Here is a 23,904-nt window from a genome sequence, read left to right as displayed (position 1 = left end):
CAACTAAATGCACTATAGTGATCCAAGTAGATTTTAGTACCATATATTTATATGACATTAAGCAGAAGGGAAACATATTTTTAAAAGTTGCTTTTGAAAAATGCTTTATGCTGTTGGCTCCCAGCAATCAGCAGCAATACCAAAGTAAATCAAATATGTTCAATAGGACAGACTATTGTGTGGCGGTCTGACTGAATCTGGGTAATTTACGTTGGTGATGCTGCAAGTTGTACAAGAACTTTGTGTCAAGAGTCGGTGGCACTAGCATAGCAGTAAAGTTTGGGAAAGCAGTATTAGGGAAGCTCACAATGGGCGCGATTCTCCCAAAGGGAGACAAAGTGCCGACGCCGGAGTGAAAACCGGAGTACTTCACTCCGGCGTCGGAGGCCGCTCCTCACCCCCTATTCTCCCACCCCCAGGGGGCTGAGAGCGGCGGTGCGTCAATCTCGCGCGCCGGGTCTTGGCGCCCACGTCAAAGCGGGGCCGCCTAAATGACGTCACCCGCGCATGCGCAGGTTGGCCGGCGCCAACCCGCGCATGCACGGTTGCCGTCCTCCCCTCCGCCGCCCCACAAGACATGGAGGATTGATCTTGCAGGGCGGCGGAGGGAAAAGAGTGCGTCTTTCAGAGATGCCGGCCCGACGATTGGTGGGCACCGATTGCGGGCCAGACCCCTCCTGAGCTCCGCCCCCTACAGGCCCCAGACGCAGCGGTCGCGCACTGTTCACGCCGGCAGCGACCAGGTGTGGTTGGCGCCGGCGTGAACCGGTCGGATTAGGCAGGCCGCTCGGCCCATCCAGGGGGGTGGGAGAATCGCGTGCGGGTGCCAGGGTGGCGTGTCATGAATTGCCCAGCACTCCTGCGATTCTCCCACCCGGCGTGGGGGTCGGAGAATCGCACCCAATATCCTTTAGATAGAGAATCACAAATAGCTTGCACCCAAGGCCTAGAAGCCTTTGAGCTGAAGCTCATCAAATTATTCAAGCAAAAGCAGTAAAAGACAGCAAGTGTTACAGCTCAGGCAACATCTGTTAGGGAAACACAGGGTAGCTGACATGTCAAATATAAAATCTTTCCTTAGAACTGCGTTTGTGGAAACAAGATATAAAAAAGGGAAACAAACACATAGGAAAAGGTTAAGATGTAGAATCTGTCTAGCACCGGCCTGCTGGGCAGTTGGAGCAAGCTACAAAGTGCAGTTCTGTGCAGTCAGTGAGCACAGCTGCTCCCTCTGGCTTCACAGTAAAGTAATCTTTTAAAATCCTTATAGCTGTAGACATTTGCGCATTTCATCAAAAATGCTGCAACAAAATCTCAAGAGTTGCGAGAATGAAAGACTTGCAATTTTATAGGATAGTTACTGTTGTAATGTAGGAAATACAGCAGGCAATTTTGTTTTATAAAACACCCTTTTGTTGATGGCCACAGGGGTTTCTAAGGAATCATGAGTAAGACAAGTCAATGCTTCCCGTCCTCATTACTGATTAATTCTGAAACACAATACGCCAGGGGTGGGCAAACTACGGCCCGCGGGCCGCAAAGGTATTTCTGCGGCCCACCAAGTCATTAAAAAAAAAAAAAAAAAATTTTTTTTTTAAATTTTTTTTTTTAAGGTTAATGTGGGGGGGGGGCTGTTGGGTTACTTACTGGTATAGGGTGGATACGTTGACTTGAGTAGGGTGATCATTGCTCGGCACAACGTCGAGGGCCGAAGGGCCTGTTCTGTGCTGTACTGTTCTATGTTCTATATGAGGCGCCCAGAATCATAACCGGGTGAAGTAATTATTTTACTTAATATACTATGCGGCCCTTTGTGAATTGTGAATTTCTGAATGTGGCCCTTGCACGGAAAAGTTTGCCCACCCCTGCAATACGCCCTTAATTTATATATCAGAAGCATGAATGTGCGCAAGTGTCAATGTGTATATGTGTGTGTATGCATGTTTGTGTGAGCATGTCTGAGTGTGTGAATGTGTGTGTGCGTATATGTGCGTGAATGTGTATATGTGTGTGTGGGCGGCACGGTAGCACAGTGGTTAGCACTGTTGCTTCACACGCCAGGGTCCCAAGTTCGATTCCCGGCTTGGGTCACTGTCTGTGTAGAGTCTGCACATTCTCCCCGTGTTTGTATGGGTTTCCTCTGGGTGCTCTGGTTTCCTCCCACAAGACCCGAAAGATGTGCTGTTAGGTAATTTGGACATCTGAATTTGTTCCTTCAGTGTAACCAAACAGGCACCGAAGTATGGCGACAAGGGAATTATCACAGTAACTTCATTGCAGTGTTAATGTAAGCTGACTTGTGACAATAATAAAGATTATTATGCGTGTTTGTACGAGCGTGTCTGGTTGTGTGAATGTGTGTGTAAGAATGTGCCCGTGCGGGCGTGTGTGTGTGAATGTGTGTGTGGGAACATGTGTGTATATGTGTGAATGTGTATGTATGTGCATGTGTAAAAGTGTATGCCTTCCTGTGAGTGTGTGTGTGTGTGCGAGAATGTGTGAGTCTGAATGTGTGTATGTGAATGCGTGTGTGAATGCGTATGCGTGTGTGTGTGAATGAATGTGTGTGAGAATGTTTGTGTGAATGTGTGTGAAAGTAAGTGTGTGTGTGTAAATGTATGTGTGAATGTGTGTGTGTAAATGTGTATGCATGCGTGTGTAATGGATGGCACGGTAGTGCAATGGTTAGCACTACTGCCTAACGGCGCAAAGGACCCGAGTTCGATCACAGCCCCGGGTCACTGTCCGCGTGGAGTTTGCACATTCTCCCTGTGTCTGCTTGGGTCTCACCCCCACCACCCATGTATGAGTGTGAGTATGTGTGTGGGTGTGTGTGAATGTGAGTGCAAATGTGAGTGTGCATGTGAATGTGTGTGTATGAATGAGTGCATATGAATCTGTGTGTATGAATGTGTACATGTGAATGTGTGTGTGTGAATGTGTGTGTGTGAATATGTGTGTGTGAACGTGTGTGTCTGTGAATGTGTGTGTATGAATGTGTGTATAAATGTGTGTGTGTGAACGTGTGTATGAATGTGTGTGCATGAATGTGTGTGTGAATGTGTGTATGAATGTGTGTTTGTGAATGTGTGTGTATGAATGTGTGTGCATGTGAATGTGTGCATGAATATGTGTGTGTATGAATGTGTGTGCGTGACTGTGTGTGTGAATGTGTGTGTGTGTGTGAATGTGTGTGTATGAATGTATGTGTGTGAATGTGTGTATGAATGTGTGTGTGTGTATGTGAGTGTGCGTGTGAATGGGTGTATATGAATGTGTGTGTGTGAACGCGCGTGTGTGAATGTGTGTGTGTGTATGAATGTGTGTATGAATGTGTGAGTATGAATGTGTGTGAACGCGCGTGTGTGAATGTGTGTATGAATGTGTGTGTGAACGCGCGTGTGTGAATGTGTGCGTATGAATGTGTGTGTGTGAATGTGTGTGTGTGAATGTGTGAGTGTGCGTGTGAATGTGTGCATGTGAATGTGTGTGTATGAATGTGTGTGTGAATGTGTGTGTATGAATGTGTGTGTGTGAATGTGTGTGTGTGAATATGTGTGTGAATGTGTGTGTGTGAATGTGTGCATGTGAATGTGTGTGTATGAATGTGTGTGTGTGAATGTGTGTGTATGAATGTGTGTGTGAATGTGTGCATGAATGTGTGTGTGTGAATGTGTGTGTCTGTGAATGTGTGTGTCTGTGAATGTGTGTGTATGAATGTGTGTATGAATGTGTGTGTGTGAACGTGTGTATGAATGTGTGTGTATGAATGTGTGTGTGAATGTGTGTGTGTGAATGTGTGAGTGTGAGTGTGAATGTGTGTGTGTGAATGTGTGAGTGTGCGTGTGAATGTGTGCATGTGAATGTGTGTGTATGAATGTGTGTGTGTGAACGTGTGTATGAATGTGTGTGTATGAATGTGTGTATGAATGTGTGTCTGTGAATGTGTGTATGAATGTGAGTGTGCATGTGAATGTGTGTATGAATATGTGGGTGTATGAATGTGTGTGCGTGACTGTGTGTGAATGTGTGTGTGTGTGAATGTGTGTGTGTGAATGTATGTGTGTGTGAATGTGTGTGTATGAATGTATGTGTGTGAATGTGTGTATGAATGTGTGTGTGTGTATGTGAGTGTGCGTGTGAATGGGTGAGTATGAATGTGTGTGTGTGAACGCGCGTGTGTGAATGTGTGTATGAATGTGTGTGTGAATGTGTGTATGAATATGTGCGTATGAATGTGTGTGTGTGAATGTGTGTGTGTGAATGTGTGAGTGTGCGTGTGAATGTGTGCATGTGAATGTGTGTGTGTGAATGGGTGTGTGAATGTGTGTATGAATGTGTGTGCATGACTGTGTGTGTGAATGTGTGTGTGTGTGAATGTGTGTGTATGAATGTATGTGTGTGAATGTGTGTATGAATGTGTGTGTGTGTATGTGAGTGTGCGTGTGAATGGGTGTATATAAATGTGTGTGTGTGAACGCGCGTGTGTGAATGTGTGTGTGTGTATGAATGTGTGTATGAATGTGTGTATGAATGTGTGAGTATGAATGTGTGTGAACGCGCGTGTGTGAATGTGTGTATGAATGTGTGTGTGAATGTGTGTATGAATGTGTGCGTATGAATGTGTGTGTGTGAATGTGTGTGTGTGAATGTGTGAGTGTGCGTGTGAATGTGTGCATGTGAATGTGTGTGTATGAATGTGAATGTGTGTATGAATGTGTGTGTATGAATGTGTGTGTGTGTGAATGTGTGTGTGTGAATATGTGTGTGAATGTGTGTGTGTGAATGTGTGCATGTGAATGTGTGTGTATGAATGTGTGTGTGAATGTGTGTGTGTGAATGTGTGTGTGTGAATGTGTGGGTGTGAATGTGTGCATGTGAATGTGTGTGTATGAATGTGTGTGAATGTGTGTGTGAATGTGTGTATGAATGTGTGTGTATGAATGTGTGTGTGTGTGAATGTGTGTGTGTGAATATGTGTGTGAATGTGTGTGTGTGAATGTGTGCATGTGAATGTGTGTGTGTGAATGTGTGTATGAATGTGTGTGTGAATGTGTGTATGAATGTGTGCGTATGAATGTGTGTGTGTGAATGTGTGTGTGTGAATGTGTAAGTGTGAGTGTGAATGTGTGTGTGTGAATGTGTGAGTGTGTGTGTGAATGTGTGCATGTGAATGTGTGTGTATGAATGTGTGTGCGTGACTGTGTGTGTGAATGTGTGTGTGTGTGAATGTGTGTGTATGAATGTATGTGTGTGAATGTGTGTATGAATGTGTGTGTGTGTATGTGAGTGTGCGTGTGAATGGGTGTATATGAATGTGTGTGTGTGAACGCGCGTGTGTGAATGTGTGTGTGTGTATGAATGTGTGTATGAATGTGTGAGTATGAATGTGTGTGAACGCGCGTGTGTGAATGTGTGTATGAATGTGTGCGTGAACGCGCGTGTGTGAATGTGTGCGTATGAATGTGTGTGTGTGAATGTGTGTGTGTGAATGTGTGAGTGTGCATGTGAATGTGTGCATGTGAATGTGTGTGTATGAATGTGTGTGTGAATGTGTGTGTATGAATGTGTGTGTGAATGTGTGTGTGTGAATATGTGTGTGAATGTGTGTGTGTGAATGTGTGCATGTGAATGTGTGTGTATGAATGTGTGTGTGTGAATGTGTGTGTATGAATGTGTGTGTGAATGTGTGCATGAATGTGTGTGTGTGAATGTGTGTGTCTGTGAATGTGTGTGTCTGTGAATGTGTGTGTATGAATGTGTGTATGAATGTGTGTGTGTGAACGTGTGTATGAATGTGTGTGTATGAATGTGTGTGTGAATGTGTGTGTGTGAATGTGTGAGTGTGAGTGTGAATGTGTGTGTGTGAATGTGTGAGTGTGCGTGTGAATGTGTGCATGTGAATGTGTGTGTATGAATGTGTGTGTGTGAACGTGTGTATGAATGTGTGTGTATGAATGTGTGTATGAATGTGTGTCTGTGAATGTGTGTATGAATGTGAGTGTGCATGTGAATGTGTGTATGAATATGTGGGTGTATGAATGTGTGTGCGTGACTGTGTGTGAATGTGTGTGTGTGTGAATGTGTGTGTGTGAATGTATGTGTGTGTGAATGTGTGTGTATGAATGTATGTGTGTGAATGTGTGTATGAATGTGTGTGTGTGTATGTGAGTGTGCGTGTGAATGGGTGAGTATGAATGTGTGTGTGTGAACGCGCGTGTGTGAATGTGTGTATGAATGTGTGTGTGAATGTGTGTATGAATATGTGCGTATGAATGTGTGTGTGTGAATGTGTGTGTGTGAATGTGTGAGTGTGCGTGTGAATGTGTGCATGTGAATGTGTGGGTGTGAATGGGTGTGTGAATGTGTGTATGAATGTGTGTGCGTGACTGTGTGTGTGAATGTGTGTGTGTGTGAATGTGTGTGTATGAATGTATGTGTGTGAATGTGTGTATGAATGTGTGTGTGTGTATGTGAGTGTGCGTGTGAATGGGTGTATATAAATGTGTGTGTGTGAACGCGCGTGTGTGAATGTGTGTGTGTGTATGAATGTGTGTATGAATGTGTGTATGAATGTGTGAGTATGAATGTGTGTGAACGCGCGTGTGTGAATGTGTGTATGAATGTGTGTGTGAATGTGTGTATGAATGTGTGCGTATGAATGTGTGTGTGTGAATGTGTGTGTGTGAATGTGTGAGTGTGCGTGTGAATGTGTGCATGTGAATGTGTGTGTATGAATGTGAATGTGTGTATGAATGTGTGTGTATGAATGTGTGTGTGTGTGAATGTGTGTGTGTGAATATGTGTGTGAATGTGTGTGTGTGAATGTGTGCATGTGAATGTGTGTGTATGAATGTGTGTGTGAATGTGTGTGTGTGAATGTGTGTGTGTGAATGTGTGGGTGTGAATGTGTGCATGTGAATGTGTGTGTATGAATGTGTGTGAATGTGTGTGTGAATGTGTGTATGAATGTGTGTGTATGAATGTGTGTGTGTGTGAATGTGTGTGTGTGAATATGTGTGTGAATGTGTGTGTGTGAATGTGTGCATGTGAATGTGTGTGTGTGAATGTGTGTATGAATGTGTGTGTGAATGTGTGTATGAATGTGTGCGTATGAATGTGTGTGTGTGAATGTGTGTGTGTGAATGTGTGAGTGTGAGTGTGAATGTGTGTGTGTGAATGTGTGAGTGTGTGTGTGAATGTGTGCATGTGAATGTGTGTGTATGAATGTGTGTGTGTGAACGTGTGTATGAATGTGTGTGTATGAATGTGTGTATGAATGTGTGTCTGTGAATGTGTGTATGAATGTGAGTGTGCATGTGAATGTGTGTATGAATATGTGGGTGTATGAATGTGTGTGCGTGACTGTGTGTGAATGTGTGTGTGTGTGAATGTGTGTGTGTGAATGTATGTGTGTGTGAATGTGTGTGTATGAATGTATGTGTGTGAATGTGTGTATGAATGTGTGTGTGTGTATGTGAGTGTGCGTGTGAATGGGTGAGTATGAATGTGTGTGTGTGAACGCGCGTGTGTGAATGTGTGTATGAATGTGTGCGTGTGAATGTGTGCATATGAATGTGTGTGTGTGGACGCGCGTGTGTGAATGTGTGTATGAATGTGTGTGTGAATGTGTGTATGAATGTGTGCGTATGAATGTGTGTGTGTGAATGTGTGTGTGCGAATGTGTGAGTGTGAGTGTGAATGTGTGTGTGTGAATGTGTGAGTGTGCGTGTGAACGTGTGCATGTGAATGTGTGTGTATGAATGTGTGTGTGTGAACGTGTGTATGAATGTGTGTGTATGAATGTGTGTATGAATGTGTGTCTTTGAATGTGTGTATGAATCTGAGTGTGCATGTGAATGTGTGTATGAATATGTGGGTGTATGAATGTGTGTGCGTGACTGTGTGTGAATGTGTGAAGTGTGAATGTGTGTGTGTGAATGTATGTGTGTGTGAATGTGTGTGTATGAATGTATGTGTGTGAATGTGTGTATGAATATGTGCGTATGAATGTGTGTGTGTGAATGTGTGTGTGTGAATGTGTGAGTGTGCGTGTGAATGTGTGCATGTGAATGTGTGTGTGTGAATGGGTGTGTGAATGTGTGTATGAATGTGTGCGTATGAATGTGTGTGTGTGTGAATGTGTGTGTGTGAATGTGTGAGTGTGCGTGTGAATGTGTGTGTGTGAATGTGTGCATGAATGTGTGTGTATGAATGTGTGTGTGTGAATGTGGGTGTGTGAATGTGTGTATGAATGTGTGTGTGACTGTGTGTATGAATGTGTGCGTATGAATGTGTGTGTGTGAATGTGTGTGTGTGCGTGTGAATGTGTGCATGTGAATGTGTGTGTATGAATGTATGTGTGTGAATGTGTGAGTGTGTGTGTGAATGTGTGAGTGTGCGTGTGAATGTGTGTGTGTGAATGTGTGCATGAATGTTTGTGTATGAATGTGTGTGTGTGAATGTGGGTGTGTGAATGTGTGTATGAATGTGTGTGTGACTGTGTGTATGAATGTGTGCGTATGAATGTGTGTGTGTGAATGTGTGTGTGTGCGTGTGAATGTGTGCATGTGAATGTGTGTGTGTGAATGTGTGTGTATGAATGTGTGTGTGTGAATGTGTGAGTGTGAATGTGTGAGTGTGAATGTGTGTGTGTGAACGCGCGTGTGTGAATGTGTGATGGATGTATGTGTGTGAATGTGTGTATGTGTGAATCTGCGTGTGTAAATGTGTGTGTGAGAATTTCAGGAAGAAGCCTGAGACTAAGCCTCGGAATCAGAAGACAAGGTAAGTTTAAGGTATCTCAGGGTGAGAAGGGTAGGGATGGCCTGGGAGCCCACTGGACCTTATGGGGGTTGGCCACAGTCAAGAAAGGGGCGTCTGATGCAGGTGACACGCACCGCACTTCTGTCCAAGATCTAATCCCATTATTTTTCGAGCTTCCCCCATGCCAGGTAAATCTACCCATCAGCCTAAAAATTGAGGCTAGGCAGGGAACCATTAAATGGTCACTTATGGGCCTCAATTGGGAAAAGGGCGCGTCCTGTCTGAGGCCTTGTCTGCCCCAGCGTAAAATCACTGTGAGTTCAAGGCAGGTGGAAACCCAGGGGGAATCCCATTCCTTCATTCATGACGCCCCCAACACTGCCTGAAGACCCACTGGCGGGGGAAAGGTGTAATTGCAGCCCTGGCTTCCTTTGCATGTTGACACTGTTTAAAATCAATTCCTCAAATCAGTTTTAATTACTGGAATCAAATAAAACAGTTTACATTCTTGAGCCTATTTAAAACAGATTTTTGCTCCCATGATTGAAGAATATCATAACATCATCCACACTAGATTGCATCCATGATGTGGAGATGCTGGCGTTGGACTGGGGTGAGCACAGTAAGAAGCCTTACAACACCAGATTAAAGTCCAACATGTTGAAGTCCAGCATGATTCACCTGAGGAAGGAGCAGTGCTCCGAAAGCTAGTGTTTGAAACAAACATGTTGGACTTTAACCTGGTGTTGTAAGACTTCTTACTAGATTGGATGGCATTGCTCATTAACCTGAGTGAAGAGGTTTGGTGCCAGTTAGTATGCTAGCAAGCTGACACTTTGACTGTATTGTATTATTGTAAATATACTGACAGAATACAATACTGTTTGTTGCTGCATTCTTTAATGTTGCAAAAGTAAATGAATGCCAATTTTTTTCTGATCCTTCTCAAGGTCACACATCTGATATGTTGATGCTGCAATAGTGGCCTGAATTATCTGGCCGTTGCGATTCACTTTTCCCGCTGGCAGCGCACCCCTGCTTTCCCAGCAACATGGGGAAGCTTCAATGGGAAATCCCATTGACAAGCGGTGGGAATATAGAATCCTACTGCCAGCCGATGGCACGCCGCCGAGGAACACGTGGCAGCAGCACTGGAGAATCCAGCCCAAGATTCCTTTAGGTCCAAAGCTGGTTATTTTAACTTGACCGTAAGTAACAAGTGAAGAAGCAGCAACAATCGAGGAGTAAATTGAGCGATTTTATGAAAATTAAAAATATATCAGTGCTAGTGAAATGAATGCTATTAGCAGCAGGTTTCATTTAGGAAGTCAGGTCATTGCCTCTCCAATTGTCCATAGGCAGTGACTCATGCCAGGCTGGGTACAGTTCTGTAGATATTGGCAGCTAAACGGTACTCCACCCGAAAGGGACATTCTTCATGTGTGTGCCTCACCTTTGTGCAAATCACTGACCTCACCACAGGGATAGGGAAAAATTTCAAGAACTAATGGCAGCAGTGAATAATTCCGATTTAACATAGAACATACAGTGCAGAAGGAGGCCATTCGGCCCATCGAGTCTGCACCGACCCACTTAAGCCCTCACTTCCACCCTATCCCCGTAACCCAATAACCCCTCCTAACCTTTTTGGTTACGAAGGGCAATTTAGCATGGCCAATCCACCTAACCTGCACGTCTTTGGACTGTGAGAGGAAACCGTAGCACCCGGAGGAAACCCACGCAGACACGGGCGGAACATGCAGACTCTGCACATTCAGTGTCCCAGCGGGGAATCGAACATGGGACTCTGGCGCTGTGAAGCCACAGTGCTATCCACGTGCTGCCCAAATAGATCCTTAGAGGTGTAATTTTAAAGCTGGAAGAACACATATTCCCAATAAAACCTTCTTTTGCTGGGGGGGGGGGGCAATGCTCGTGAACTTCAGATTAATTAATTGCTTACCACTGGGGATGGTAGATAACACAGAAATGTGTCACGGGTAACAGGTGGAGGCCACTCACTCAAGATAGAGGTGCCCTCTGAACAACGCATCAGAATTAGGGGGAGCCTCCCCACAGGATGACCCTCTGATCCCTGTGGCTCAGTGATAGGGGAAATCATATGACGTTCCGCTGGCCCTGATCTGTTGCCAGGATGCTGCCTTCAGGCACCTGCCAGGCTTCAGCCTCAACGGGGAGCTCATCTGATGGTGGCAAGAACCCAATGGCATCACCAATTGGCCCGCAGGTTGACACTCAACTGCCCTAATTAGCTACCCATTGCTTCCAACTGGTCCCATTTTGACCCCTCCTCTGGCAAATCACTCAGAGGTTGGAATGCATTGAAGAGGTGACCCCAATGTGAAACTTTCTCATTTTTCTCCCAGACCTGCCTCCTAACCCACCTCCACAGAGCAGGAAAGCTGTGTCTCTGCAAGGATTCATGGATGGACTACATACTGCTTTTCCTGTTCACATGTTCCTGATCCCCTGTAGAGGGCACCACACTGTTTTGGATTTCCACTCACTGCAAGTTCAGCACTGAAACCCACATAAACAATCTGCAGAGCCATGTAAATGTCATGAATAGCAAGCGCTGTGTGTTCGCGAATCACATCAGAACCTGGGCCTATAGTCAAGCCAAAGGCATTTGCTTTTGGGCCCATTGGAGAGCAATGAGAAATGGAAATTTGGGGGTATTTCACAGTTACCTGCCCAAATATACTTGTACACTATAGTCCCCCATCATTGCACCACTGGGCTCAGATAGCCCAGTCCACAGAAGGGTTGAAACAGAGGCTTTCTTGGTGTAAACAATACGATACCACACTGCATCAAATAATTGTGGAAGCCTTAAGAATCCTTAACATTAATATATATTTTTTTTAATTTAGAGTGCCCAATTCCTTTTTTCCAATTTAAGGAGCAATTTAGCGTGGCCAATCCACCTAGCCTGCACATAGAACATAGAACAGTACAGCACAGAACAGGCCCTTCAGCCCTCAATGTTGTGCCGAGCCATGATCACCCTACTCAAACTCACGTATCCACCCTATACCCGCAACCCAACAACCCCCCCCTTAACCTTACTTTTATTAGGACACTACGGGCAATTTAGCATGGCCAATCCACCTAACCCGCACATCTTTGGACTGTGGGAGGAAACCGGAGCACCCGGAGGAAACCCACACACACAGGGGGAGGACGTGCAGACTCCACACAGACAGTGACCCAGCCGGGAATCGAACCTGGGACCCTGGAGCTGTGAAGAATTTATGCTAACCACCATGCTACCCTGCTGCCCATCTTTTTGGATTCTGCAAACTCCACATGGACAGTGACCCAGGGCCATGATTGAACCCAGGTCCTTGGCGCCGTGAAGCAGCAGTGCACGCTAACATTAATATTATTAATAGGGATGCTTCAGTTTTCAGTGCGATACCGAGCAATGCAAACTGGAAAGAGGCCACACTATCCCTGGAATTGAAAGTGAAAATGGTATCATTGTTCCCACTTTCACTATCCATTGAAATCTGCTGAGAGTATAAGCATGAGATTGCTTTCAGTGATGTCAGGTCAGTCTTCGCTCAAATGCAGCTTAAGGTTAAATAAGCTGCCAAAGCTCACGGTCTCAGCCCGTAGCTAAACTGCAGAGTAACTGCTGATGGAGTCGCGCCATAACATGAGTCAACATCTGCAGGGAAAAATGAAGATGGCACAAAAACTGGGAACTTGTTAAACATTTCTGCTGAACAGCAAAGCAATGTTATCTTGCCTAAGGGTTTTTGAATGACAGCAGAGTGGATATCCGTAGCACGTAACCTGCACAAAATGCTGCGCCTTCACAGCTGATGATAACCCACCTATCCAAGGTCCGATGTAGTCGGAGGGAATGCATGGGAATTTCCTGGACAGGTAAGAGAAAGGAAAATCAGCTGAAAATGTATTAATCTATTTTTCAAAAGCAAAAACGTTTCTAGTTTCCCTCTACGGCATATGCTCGCCACTTACCTTTCTGATCTTTCCATTTGGGGCTGCAATTTCACTGCTCACACTCTCTCGCTGCTGAAAATGGGCAAATGGCTTTGCTGCACCCCACGATTCCAAGTACCGCGTCATACGGACGGACGCCCTCATTTTCAACCCATCATTACCTTGCCTTGGCTTTGGTAGATGTCGAGTCTTCAGACTTTGCTGCTTCGTCTGTCAACGATATATCATTGCAATTGAGCATCAACTAATAATTAAGGCTTAAAAATAACGACAGCATTCAAAATAATTAAATTCATATTTTAACATGCCGGGAATAAAACAGCTGCACTGGGGAGAAATCTAATCATTTCCCTATGACAGAGGTTATGCTAACTGGCCAACAGCTTTCTGTCTTCCTGCTTCCTTGAATAAAGGTGTTATATTAGCTATTTTACAATCTGCTGGGGCCATTCTGCAATCTAAGGAATTTTGGATTATAACCAATACCTCTACTATCTCGGCAGCTACATCTTTTAAGACATTGGGATTCAGGCCACAAGGTCCTGTGGACCTGTCAGCCTTTAGATCGGATCATTTTCGCAATGCTTAATCTACATCAACCAGCTCTCTCTCTCTCCCTGGTGATGGTGATTGTTTTAAGTTCCTCCCTGCCTCTCACCTCTTGGTTTTCAAGTACCTTTTGGGACGTTTTCTAAGGTTTCTACTGTGAGCACAGACACAGAATCCTATCAATGGTTAAAATATATGTACGGCCTCAACCGCGAGCTTGGATTCATGTCTCACTATATTTAACTATAATCCCAACATCTGGCCTGGGCTTGCGAAATCCTACCCACTGTCCTGGCTAAGACAATTCACACCTCTTTAACCTGTGATTATCCATCTCTCCAGTCACATCACCTGGACCTGTAAAAACTTTATTACCTGCAAAGACTCCCATTCAAAGTATCATCTTTCATCATTGACTTTGTCTATATATGTGTTTCTGGAACCCACCTCTTCACACACCTGAGGAAGGAGCAGTGCTCCGAAAGCTAGTGATTCCAAACAAACCTGTTGGACTTTAACCTGGTGCTGTAAGACTTCTTACTGCGCTCACCCCAGTCCAACGCCGGCATCTCCACATGATAATATATATGGGAAGAGATGTCCCCTGCCCTCAACACCTGCAGTTTATTTCAAACTGCTTTGCAATGACAATACAGTTCCAGTATACAAGCAACCTTGAGTGTTTGTTTTGCTGCATCTGCTCTTTCAAATAGCAGTGACAGTTGTGATTCCTTTCACTGCCAAATTTGAAAATCAGCTCACATTTGAAGTCAGCAGAGTATCGACTGCGGAAATCATTTCAGCCACTCCTCTCTCGTCTTTTTTCATTATTGACTCTTATTTCCCTCGTGTTAGTGTTTAGCCACTATTACCATTTTTTTTTTGCTTATTGATTCCACCATCTGTTGTACACTGCTATTGAATGCTGTTCGCTGACTGTAAACATAACCCCAAAAAATAGATCTGCTTTTGAAGAGGCTCCAGCTACTAATTATGTTCTCGTCACAACGGTGCTGGCACAATACATGCTCCTATTTTTGGAACACAAGTACTTCTAATAAATTGATATTTTTGTCTTTTGGACTTACTGAGGTAATTGATGTAATTGTTGGAGAATGAAACGCTTTCCTTGTCAGACACGCCAAAGTCATATATGACACAGAGAAATGCAGACCAAAGTTCCTTCTATGCTGTAAAACACTGTTCCACGGCCCCAATCTTACAAAAGCAACATGCTGGGCGCGATTCTCAAGAAATATTTCTAAGTGTGGTAGTGAGCGGGAATTGCCGCAACTTCCCGGTGCTCGGCCTAGCGAGGCTGGCAACGCAATTCAACATTAATTGCTCCACTTTATGTGCTTCTCGCTGCAAATGAAGACTCGGCAACTGATTCACCAGGACTGCGCTTGCCAGCCCCCCCCCCCCCCCCCCCCCACCCCCCGCTAACCAGGTCGAGCAGCTCTTCGGCTGCACCTACTCAGCCAACCCCAGCCAGTTCGCAACAATGGCGCTGAGGGGTGCCATACTCAAGTATCCGCACCTCCTTCAAGGAGCGAGCCCTGGAGGTGACCGGCGTGGCCAAGGACAGACTGGTCACCCAGGCCGAGGCTGGTGGCAGCCGCAGAGGGGAAGAGCAACTGGGCTCCACCCGGAAGACCTTTCAAATGTGAATTGTTATTGCCTTATTGACTGGCCCATCCCTCCCACTGACCACATGTCCATTCTCCCACAAGTCCTCCAGCTGGCAACGCCAGCCCCTTCCCAGACAGCACCCTCTCCAGACTCCCAGGAGAACACCTCGGAGGAGAGCTCCGAGAATGCCACCATTATAGTCACGGCACAGCTGTCATCCCCACCCTCCACCAGCGCAGATACGCACACCTCGGTGGGATATGTTAGTGGACAGGTGTCTTGGGCACATTCTGGTGAGCACCACACTGCTGATGATGCACATCATGTGGAGGCAGGGTCGCCCAGCCGAGACAGCAGTCAGACAGGCTGCTGGATCCCAGGACCCAGCTGGGTCCCAGCCTGTTTTTGAGCCTGTGGTACAGAGGTACTCGGAGCTGATGGAGATGATAGGATGTGGCCAGGACATTCAGGGGGAAATGTCAGCATCACTCCAGATGTGCAGGCCTTGGAAAGGATCCAGAGGAGGTTCACAAGAATGATCCCTGGAGTGAAGAAGAACGGTTGAGGACTCTGGGTCTGTACTCGTTGGAGTTTAGAAGGATGAGGCGGGATCTGATTGAAACTTACAGGATACTGTGAGGCCTGGATAGAGTGGACATGGAGCGGATGTTTCCACTTGTAGGAAAAACTAGAACCCGAGAACACAATCTCAGACTAAAGGGACAATCCTTTAAAACAGAGATGAGAAGGAATTTCTTCAGCCAGAGGGTGGTGAATCTGTGGAACTCTTTGCCATAGAAGGCTGTGGAGACCAAATCACTGAGTGGCTTTAAGACTGAAATAGATAGGTTCTTGATTAATAAGGGATCAGCGGTTATGGGGAAAAGGCAGGGATGAGAAAAATATTAGGCATAAAAATATTAGCCTACGTGCGTTCCGGAAGCATTGGCGCTGCTGTCGAGGCAACGGAGAATTGCCCAATTGCGTTTCACGATTTTGGCTTCAGCCAAAGGAGTATCCAGCCCCTGATGCACTTTACTTAAAGTTTAAAAATAATTCCAGATTCACTGTGTTGCTACTTAACTTTTTAATAATAATCATGTATACCCTGCAAGTACTTAAGAATCACTGGCAAAATGATAATCGTAAAGAAAAGATTCACACCAAACATCTTAAAAATCCTATTTAATAGATATGTAGTGGGGTGCTACCCGAACAAAGTGGTAGAGACAGAAGAGAAAAATATCTTCCCAATTATTGTTGAATTATTTTGCTGTGGAGGGATGGCGGCACAGTAGCACAGTGGTTAGCACTGTTGCTTCACAGCGCCAGCGACCCGGGTTCGATTCCCGGCTTGGGTCACTGTCTGTGCGGAGTCTGCACGTTCTCCCTGTGTCTGCGTGGGTTTCCTCTGGATACTCCGGTTTCCTCCCACAAGTCCCGAAAGACGTGCTTGTTAGGTGAATTGGACATTCTGAATTCTCCCTCATTGTACCCGGACAAGCGCTGGAGTGGGGCGACTAGGGGATTTTCACAGTAACTTCATTGCTGTGTTAATGTAAGCCTGCTTGTGACAATAATAAAGATTATTATTATTATTACATGGGAGAAAAAAGACAAGTCCTTATCACCCGGATGCAAAAACCGGTTTGTATCTGCCCCCCTGCCCCATTTGCTCCATGAAAGTCAATAATGCCTTTGCCACCACAGATGGGAACAGAGACTTAACATAGAACATACAGTGCAGAAGGAGGCCATTCGGCCCATCGAGTCTGCACCGACCCATTTAAGCCCTCACTTCCACCCTATCCCCGTAACCCAATAACCCCTCCTAACCTTTTTGATCACTAAGAGCAAGTTAGCCTGGCCAATTCACCTAATCTGCACATCTTTGGACTGTGGGAGGAAACCGGAGCACCCGGAGGAAACCCACACAGACACGGGGAGAGCGTGCGGATTCCGCACAGACAGTGACCCTCTGGGAATCGAAGCTGGGACCCTAGGCGCTGTGAAGCCACAGTGCTAACCACTGTGCTACCGTACTGTCCAAACTTGGTTCTAGATTGGTCCAACCGAGGGTCCGAAACACAAATTAAGAACCCCCAAAATTAGCAGCTGTGAGACCAAGTCGGGAGCTTATTTATAAAAGCAGTATCGTCTCAATCAGTTTCTTTTTTAAATTTAGAGTACCCAATTATTTTTTCTTCAATTAAGGAGAAATTTGGCGTGGCCAATCCGCCCCACCTGCACATCTTTAGGGTTGTGGGGGTGAAACCCACGCGGACATGGGGAGAATGTGTAAACTCCACACGGACAGTGACCCAGTGCCGGGATTCAAACCCGGGTCCTCAGCGCCGTAGTCCTAGTGCTAACCACTGCACCATATGCCACCAGTCTTTGGTGCATACACATTAACTAGAACCATCGAGGTGCCCCCTAACGACCCACTGACAATCACATGACTCCAGTTCGTGTCCGCCAAGATTTTAGGCACCAAAAAAGGAAGTATTTTATTAATAACTGCAACTCCCCGGGCCTTTCATCGAAACGCAAGTGGAATACGTGTCCCACCCAGCCCTTCCCTAACCTGGTCTGGTCCCTGACCCACAAATGAGTCTATTGCAGAAACAGCATTCAAACATTTGTGGTACTGAAAACAGACTGAGAAGATACACATAGACCAGGAACAAAAACTGTCTCACGAGGCCCTGGCTGGAATCGATACTGGCCATCTGCAATAGAACCCAAGTCTAGGCATAAACCTGTTATTGCTATACGGACTTTGTGATTACCCACTCCAAAGACTATGAATATGTAACAAACTTCCAGACACAGTGATCAACTTTGCAGCAGGAAGAAAGACAGACAAAAGAAGCCATCAGACTCCTTAATGAGTTGATGGCTGGTCAGACAAAGGGAGTTTCAGAGGACAATGGGTCTTGATTGAACCACCATCGATTAACAGGATAATCCTTTCTCTCCCATTAACAAGTTGGGGTCTGGCTAGGACAATGGCCGGGTGGTGGGCTTGTGCCTATGACTCAATCCAAGCTTCCCAGTAGATAGAACATACAGTGCAGAAGGAGGCCATTCGGCCCATCAAGTCTGCACCGACCCACATTAAGCCCTCACTTACACCCTATCCCCGTAACCCAATAACCGCTCCTAATCTTTTTGGACACTAAGGGCAATTTAACAAGGCCAATCCACCTAACCTGCACATCTTTGGATGGTGGGAGGAACCGGAGCACCCAGAGGAAACCCACGCAGACACAGGGAGAACGTGCAGACTCCGCACAGTGACCCAGCGGGGAATCGAACCTGGGACCCTGGCGCTGTGAGCCACAGTGCTATCCACTTGTGCTACCGTGCTGCCCATATAATAAAGTATAAAGAAAGGAACATCAGCAATAACCTGGGACACTCCAGGCATAACCATCGCAAGAAGAAAGGACCCTGGGTTTCGAACCCAGTGAAGACATCCATATCGAGTGACCGTAGCCTGCCAGCCTCCTTTACTAAGTGCAGGTAAAGCCGCTGTGAGTCCGAACCATATTTTCTTGTCCTTTGTTCATCTAGCAAATAAGGGCAACTGAGTGAAACGTTTGAGTAAGTAAATTGGTCAAAAGTATCAGAGGTTTTACATAGAACATACAGTGCAGAAGGAGGCATTCGGCCCATCGAGTCTGCACCGTCCCACTCAAGCCTTCACTTCCACCCTATCCCTGTAACCCAATAACCCCTCCTCACCTTTTTGGTCACTAAGGACAATTTATCATGGCCAATCCACCTAACCTGCACATCTTTGGACTGTGAGAGGAAACCGGAGCACCCGGAGGAAACCCACGCAGACATGGGGAGAACGTGCAGACTCCGCACAGACAGTGGCTCAGCGGGGAATCGATCCTGGGACCCTGCCACTGTGAAGTCACAGTCCTATCCACTTGTGCTACCATGCTGCCCATTTAAGAAAGTATAAAGAAGTTTAAAGGTACAACACTTTACGTGAGAAAATATCCTCAACCTTTTCACTGGGCCATTCAACCCCCTTACATTCCAAGTGACCAGCTGATTGGGGGCCTTCCACCGCCTCCCATCCCTTGACCCAGAGTCAGCCATTTCCACCAAACGGGGGAATCCAGCAACAACTTAAAGAGTACAAGCACCAGGCCCATCTAAGATGGTCGCCAAACCTTCTACCAAGACAAGACAAAGAAAAAAACTGTAGTCACCATCAGAAAACTATCCCTACCCCCACGCACCCCCCCACTTCCCCGTCTCCCAACAATACCAAACCCAAATACACTATCAAACAAGCAAAAGGCAAACAAAGACTCCTAATCCCTACCTCATCTGCCCCAACCCCAAGCAAAACAAAAATACTCGGCTCATTATCTTAAACTACACTAAAATAATGAGCTGCAGTTACCTCCACCACTCCACTTCCATTAGTTAACTCTTCAGCTAGCCCAGCGAACCCGCCCAGAGTAAAGACAAATAAATATCCATAACTACCATCTCCCCACCAAATCCAACTTTAATAATCAAAGGGAAAAAAACTCTACCTCACAAGAACAAAAAAATACACGCTTGCACAGGAAACCTCATCAAATCCCCATAACCACATGCCCTCCCCAAACGTACAAAAACCTTGTGAAGGTTACGAATTAACTCACACACAGTCCTTGCTTCTTAACAAAAGCCTCTGCATCTTCAGGCGCATCAAAGTAATAATGCTGTGTTTCAAAAGTGACTCTGAGACATGCAGGGTCTGTCACTTCAAATCAAACTCCACTCTTATACAATGCAACCTTGGCCTTGTTAAATGCTGCCTGCCTTTAGCCAGCTCTGCTCCCACATCCTGATAGAGCCTGATGGTGTGGCCATCCCAATTTAGTCCCGATGGCCTTGACCCACTAAGGACTCATTCTTTCTCCTGAAAACTATGAACCTCACGATGATTGCCCGGCGGAACGGGGCTTCTGCTTGAGTGACTAGTGGGCTTGATCCAGCTCGGGCAGGGGGACATCGATCCACCTCCACCCACCATCTTTGAGATATAGCCCGTTGGATGTGGGCCTTCCATTCCCTCCGGCAACCCCATGATTCTAAGATTCTGACTACTGGAGCGATTGTCCAGATCATCCACCTTGTCCTCATTGCTTTATTAACACTAGACATTATTACCCTCTCGGCTTCCAAAGAGACAATCTGATCACTCTGCCTGGAGAAGCCGCCTCCACACCTTGTATCGCTGCTCCATACACCTTTACCGTCTCATCAGTCTTCTACAACACCAACCATATGGGAGCTAGGGCCTCTTCTATTGACTTGTGGAGTCATCAGAGGCAGCCCACTGAGATTCTGTTGCCAAGATACCTGTGAGTATCTCAGCCATCAATGAAGAGCCTGATCACACTGCAGGAAATGTATCCAGATTTTCTGTGATTATTGTGGACGTGTGGGTGCGGGAGGGTGTGCACCATTTGCCATGTCTTTATGACTTTATCCTGCTCCTACTTGAGGTTCTGGTGGGGCTATAAGAGTATCTAGTTTTGTCCAATGATTGTATTGAGCCATTTGTGATGTCGTTCTTCTGTTGCATTCTGTACTCACGTGTGTCAAGTCATTAAGCCATCTTGACTCTGCCTGATTGCATTGAGATTTTCTACGTGTCAAACTATAACTTCCTTAATAATAAATACCAGCAATTTCCCTATAACCGATGTTAAGCTGATTGACCTGGAGTTTCCTGCTTTCTTGAATAGAAGCGTTCGAACCAGCGGAATTGACAATGATTAACCAATCAACCAACTAGGACAACAGTGGTTGATTAGTCAGTTGCATACATTATCATTTGTGGTTTGTGCACCCTTTCCCCTCACTGGTTCACCAGCCATGGGTTAACTTGAGTTAACTGATACATCAATTATTGTTGCACCTACAACACGACTGAATTTTCCCCCTCAGCAAATTTCCAAGCCTTGGAGTGAGGAACATACTGGCTGGCTGTATAATCTTTGATTTATTCCTCCCAAGCTCAAGGAACTTCCTGCGAGGTATATTTTAGTTTCAAAAATCCCTGAGGTAGGGATGAATTAATAAAACTACTTAGACAAATGTTTAATCAAGGGGCCACATTATCAAGGATTTTACTTAGGAAATTCAAACGTATATTGATTTTCACCTCCTTGCCAAAAGCAATTTGCAAGCAATTCAAATGAAAGCATTCTGAGACACAGATCCAAGAAATCCATTTTTAACCGTAGACAGCCAAGTGGCCACAAGATAGCTACTTTAATTCTCTGTAAGATGTTTGTCTGTTCAGTATCTAGCTAAGACTCCCATGAGCTGTACAGTTATTGCAAAAATCTGTGCAGAAAAGTACATCCCACACACACTGCTTCCTGGTTTGATAAAAGTACAGTACAATCCCTGTAATGGAATCCCGTCATCACCACTAGACTAATGATTCACAGTTCCAACTACATCTTGAATAAATACATGGTCTGTCACTTCTCCTTGTCCTACCCTGATACTGCTGGGTGCAACAATTTGTACATTCTTTCCAGTTGATGCAAGATAATAATTTACATTGCAACACATGAAGACGAAATAATTCCTTGTAAAATTACAAATCCCCCAAGTTACTGGTGAAACTGGAATTAATGGACGGAAGCATGAAATATGTCTGCAAATATGCTTCCACCATGCTTTACTAATCAGCATAAATATATAAGTAAAGTGAATCTGCAACTTCAAACTCAAATTTGGGACAATGTAGAGAACAGGCTGACCATTCAGAGAGTGGATCATGAGTATTTTCAAATTCGAAGTTTGTACATTGAAGACACACCACAGATCAGATAAAGGGACATCCTGGACGGCCAAAGGTTACATTGCCCTCTCCCTCCACTATGTGTTCAGACATCTGCTGCATATCAACTACCCCAGAGTCTAGACACATCATCAGATCAAAGACTTAAGGCAGGATTTTAATACCTCCATGCGTGTCAAAACAGGAGGGTAGGGTGTGGATTTTTAAATGTTGAGCGGGACCCGAATCTGGGTCGTCTCTCTCTCTCCCCCCCCCCCCCCCCCCCCCCCCCCCCCCACCGCCCTCTATTCCAGTCGTGTGGAGCTTTTTTGACCTCAGGATAAGGCTGTGGATAGTGAGACCGCATGCAGCAATCCACCCTTGCCTACCCATTGAGAGGATGGGCATTTTAGAGCCCCCACCAACTTCCATGGAGGCTGGATCTGTTTTGTTATGAAACATGGTTCATAGCACCTCAGGAGAGATGTGAGCAATGGCGGAAAGGCTAGCCTTGAGTCGCGACCTTTGGACAGGTAGGTTCAAAAGGTGTTGATAATTTCACATGTCATAATGCAATGCTGCATGGTAAGTTAAATAGGTTTTTTTAAGACAGTGACCAATAATAGGGCTTTGTTCTTAAAATGTAAATGGCAACTAAATTGACCAGCATTGTGTTCAGATGCATTAGAGCATTTTGTGCAGTGGAAAAAGAGCTCCCTTGCATTCAACAGTATTTTGATCCAGATTTTAAGGGCACAATTCAGTGGACTGAAATAAAAATCTGTTGAATGGCCCATTTAGCGGGGTGTTTCTCAGCGGTTGCAATGTGAAGAAACATCCCACTATCCTTCTTTGGCTTTTGGGAGATTCTTTCGGCTGAGGCCACACTTGGAAGCTCCTCCCACAGATCGGGGCACCATTTTGTCCGCAGTCCTGAAATTACCCCTCTTTCAGGCACTCCCCAGGTCTTTTGACCCCCCCCCCCATGCCAAGGTGGCATTGTCAGTGTGCTCGAGTGACACTGACAGGGTGCCAAGCTGGCAGTGCCAAGGTTCCAGGTGCTGGGGAGTGCCAGGATACCACCCTGCCATGTCCCCGAACATCCAGGTATCTCCAATGACCTGGGGGATTCCCCCCAGATGCCATTATGACTGGTCCCCATTTGTGCAGACCAGTACTAAATGGTGTCCTGATGAGGTCTCCCAGGCACGGCCGATGAGTCCCGGGTGCTGGGTGAATCCGATATGTGGGTATTTAATTGAACCATAAGGCCCATTTAAATAGTCAGATCTGGATCTCGCCCAGTGAGGGTGAGATCCAGAACACACTGGGCAGAGTGAGTCGATGATTTAGGGCTCCCACATGATTCACCTATTGGTGCAAAAGAGTTGTTGAATCACACCCTAATTATCAATTTTTCCTGTGATTTAACGTGTTTTCTTTGATAGATAATTCTATCATCCATTCACCTTTTGAAGCAGAGGAGTAGATCGCCAAGTGTTCCATTGCTGTTAAAGGCTTTAATGTATTCAGCTCTACTGACTTTGTTGACAAAACTGTGCCTTAGAATCCCATTATGAGTGCTTGGCTGAGCTCCAAGCCCCACACATGTATTCCCCTCAGCAGGCGTCGTTGATAAAGCTGCCAAGGAGACTGTGATATTTGTTTTGAGAGTTTTATGACCAGTCAATAGGCCTGAACCTTTCTGAAGAAGTTTTCAATGGCTGTTTGTTTATTTTAAAATAAGAAAAGTAACCTTTTTTCAAGTGGAGTCTGAATAGCTGTGTAGTTGATTGATAGCTTGATAAACTCAGATTGAAAGGTTTTGAGTGACTGTTTTTATTTTGAGTTTCATGAGCATCTCAAATAATTCTCAATGTTATTAAAAGGCTTATGAATTCTATCCACAATTGATACCAGATGAGTGTGCATGGACTGGGGGGATATGGAGGGGACATGAAGGATATGGCAGGGCATGACAGGTCTGGAAGAGGTATGTGGGGATATGAGAGGGCCAGCGATAAGGAGGGTAGAATGGGGGTGGGTGAGCAGGGGAGTGGCGGTGAGAGGGGCAAGGGCTAGGGGGGCCTAACATTCAATACAGAACTAATGTCCCAGACAACAGAGGATGGTGTTCTACCTGCCCG

The 23,904-nt window shown here is 45.5% G+C and overlaps 1 protein-coding gene across 4 annotated transcripts in view; it reads right to left on the bottom strand.

Moving 5' to 3' along the window:
* adcy7 (adenylate cyclase 7) overlaps positions 1–23,904 on the bottom strand; it is a 211,139-nt gene that overhangs the window by 32,776 nt on the left and 154,459 nt on the right. For all 4 annotated transcript variants that reach the window (XM_038806687.1, XM_038806690.1, XM_038806689.1 and 1 more), the window contains 2 exons: positions 12,778–12,969; positions 12,630–12,673 (listed from right to left, as the gene is read on the bottom strand). In XM_038806687.1, the coding sequence (XP_038662615.1) occupies positions 12,630–12,673; positions 12,778–12,969 (236 nt within the window). The remainder of the gene's footprint in view (positions 1–12,629; positions 12,674–12,777; positions 12,970–23,904) is intronic.

This window comes from Scyliorhinus canicula, chromosome 9 (genome assembly GCF_902713615.1).
Source record: "Scyliorhinus canicula chromosome 9, sScyCan1.1, whole genome shotgun sequence".
In the NCBI taxonomy this organism is placed as follows: Eukaryota; Metazoa; Chordata; class Chondrichthyes; order Carcharhiniformes; family Scyliorhinidae; genus Scyliorhinus; species Scyliorhinus canicula.
Note: the sequence above shows the minus strand (reverse complement) of the source record. Positions and strands in the feature narration are given on the sequence as shown.